This window comes from Brassica oleracea, unplaced genomic scaffold (genome assembly GCF_000695525.1).
Source record: "Brassica oleracea var. oleracea cultivar TO1000 unplaced genomic scaffold, BOL UnpScaffold03241, whole genome shotgun sequence".
NCBI lineage: Eukaryota > Viridiplantae > Streptophyta > Magnoliopsida > Brassicales > Brassicaceae > Brassica > Brassica oleracea.
The window spans coordinates 1-1,257 of NW_013619767.1; the positions used below are offsets into that span (position 1 = coordinate 1).

Sequence of the window (1,257 nt, forward strand, 5' to 3'; positions counted from 1 at the left end):
CAAGTTTGCGCGTGGTGATGTTGTAGTGTTCAGGTATGTTCCCTCTAGTGCTGAGCTACTTTTGAGAAGATAACTAACTATATACTGTATTGAGTGATACTTGATTACATGATGGTCTTTTGCTTTTGTTCTTTTCTTGGATGCTTACATCACTCACAAGTGTTGTTTACACTAATTCACTAGAGGCTTGTATTGTAAGATAATTTACTCCTGATGCTGAATGAATCAATAAAGGTGTGCATATTCAATCTCTGATCATGTCTTATCTGTGGCAGCTCGCCGAGTCATTACAAGGAAAGATACATAAAGAGGATAGTGGGGATTCCTGGGGAATGGATAAGTAGTACTGAGGATGTGATCAGAGTCCCAGAAGGACATTGTTGGGTAGAAGGAGATAATAAAGCTTCCAGCTTAGACTCAAGAACCTTTGGCCCTGTAAGTCCTCTCTGCTCTCCCTTAACACATTATTTTTTCACAGATTCTGAGACTGTTCAAGACTTGTCCCGTGTGAATGATATGGATAAACTTGCTTGGCAGATTCCTTTGGGGTTAATTCAAGGACGGGTCACTCGTGTTGTGTGGCCTCCTCAAAGACTAAGCAAACTTGGTGGATAAAGCTACTGGAGATGGAGAAGGGAGAAACGGTAAGTTTCTTCCCCCTCCACTCTATGAATATTCTCTTCTTCAAGATCCTTTGTTGAGGAATCTGCTTTGAACTAAAGAATGGTTTTGTCAGAAAGATTGGATTTTTTGTTTGTTTGTTTGTTTCCCATTTGTTCACAAATTTGTAAACCGGTTTTCTGGTGTTCATTTTTATAGAATCAAATGGATCTATTCGTCTCCAACTCTCCATGTTGCTCTAGTGATTCACTTTTTTTTCTTCTTCTTCTAAAATCATATTTCCCAAATGAGAAATCGGCCAAAAAAACACTGAACTTTGCGGAAATTGCCAAAAGAAACATGTACTCGAGCCTGACCAATAAAACCCAGATCTTTTGTTGACATTTTTCGTTTATTCACAAACTTACGGTTGACTTACCAGATTAACACACTGTTAACCGACAGTTAAGACAGTGTTAACTCACCGTTAATTACTGCCGTTTAGTGAAACGACGTCGTTTCATCCAATTGTTTTGTTAAAGACAAAATGTGAAGACGACGTCGTTTTGCTTAATTAAAATTGTTGTTGGCTGGAGTCGAACCCGTGCAGTCGTGGTCCTTAGGGGGTTTTGCCACTGAGCTAGTGGACTTTTCGGA

General features: G+C 39.5%; 1 protein-coding gene across 1 annotated transcript; it reads left to right on the forward strand.

Annotated features, from left to right (window-relative positions):
- Window positions 1-4: 4 nt before the first annotated feature.
- On the forward strand, window positions 5-876 carry LOC106321831 (mitochondrial inner membrane protease subunit 2-like; the record flags this gene model as incomplete). Its single annotated transcript, XM_013760065.1, has 3 exons — window positions 5-33; window positions 276-435; window positions 538-876. Coding segments are annotated over 3 exons (267 nt in total), but the record flags the coding sequence as incomplete, so codon positions are not given.
- Between the last annotated feature and the right edge of the window lie 381 nt (window positions 877-1,257).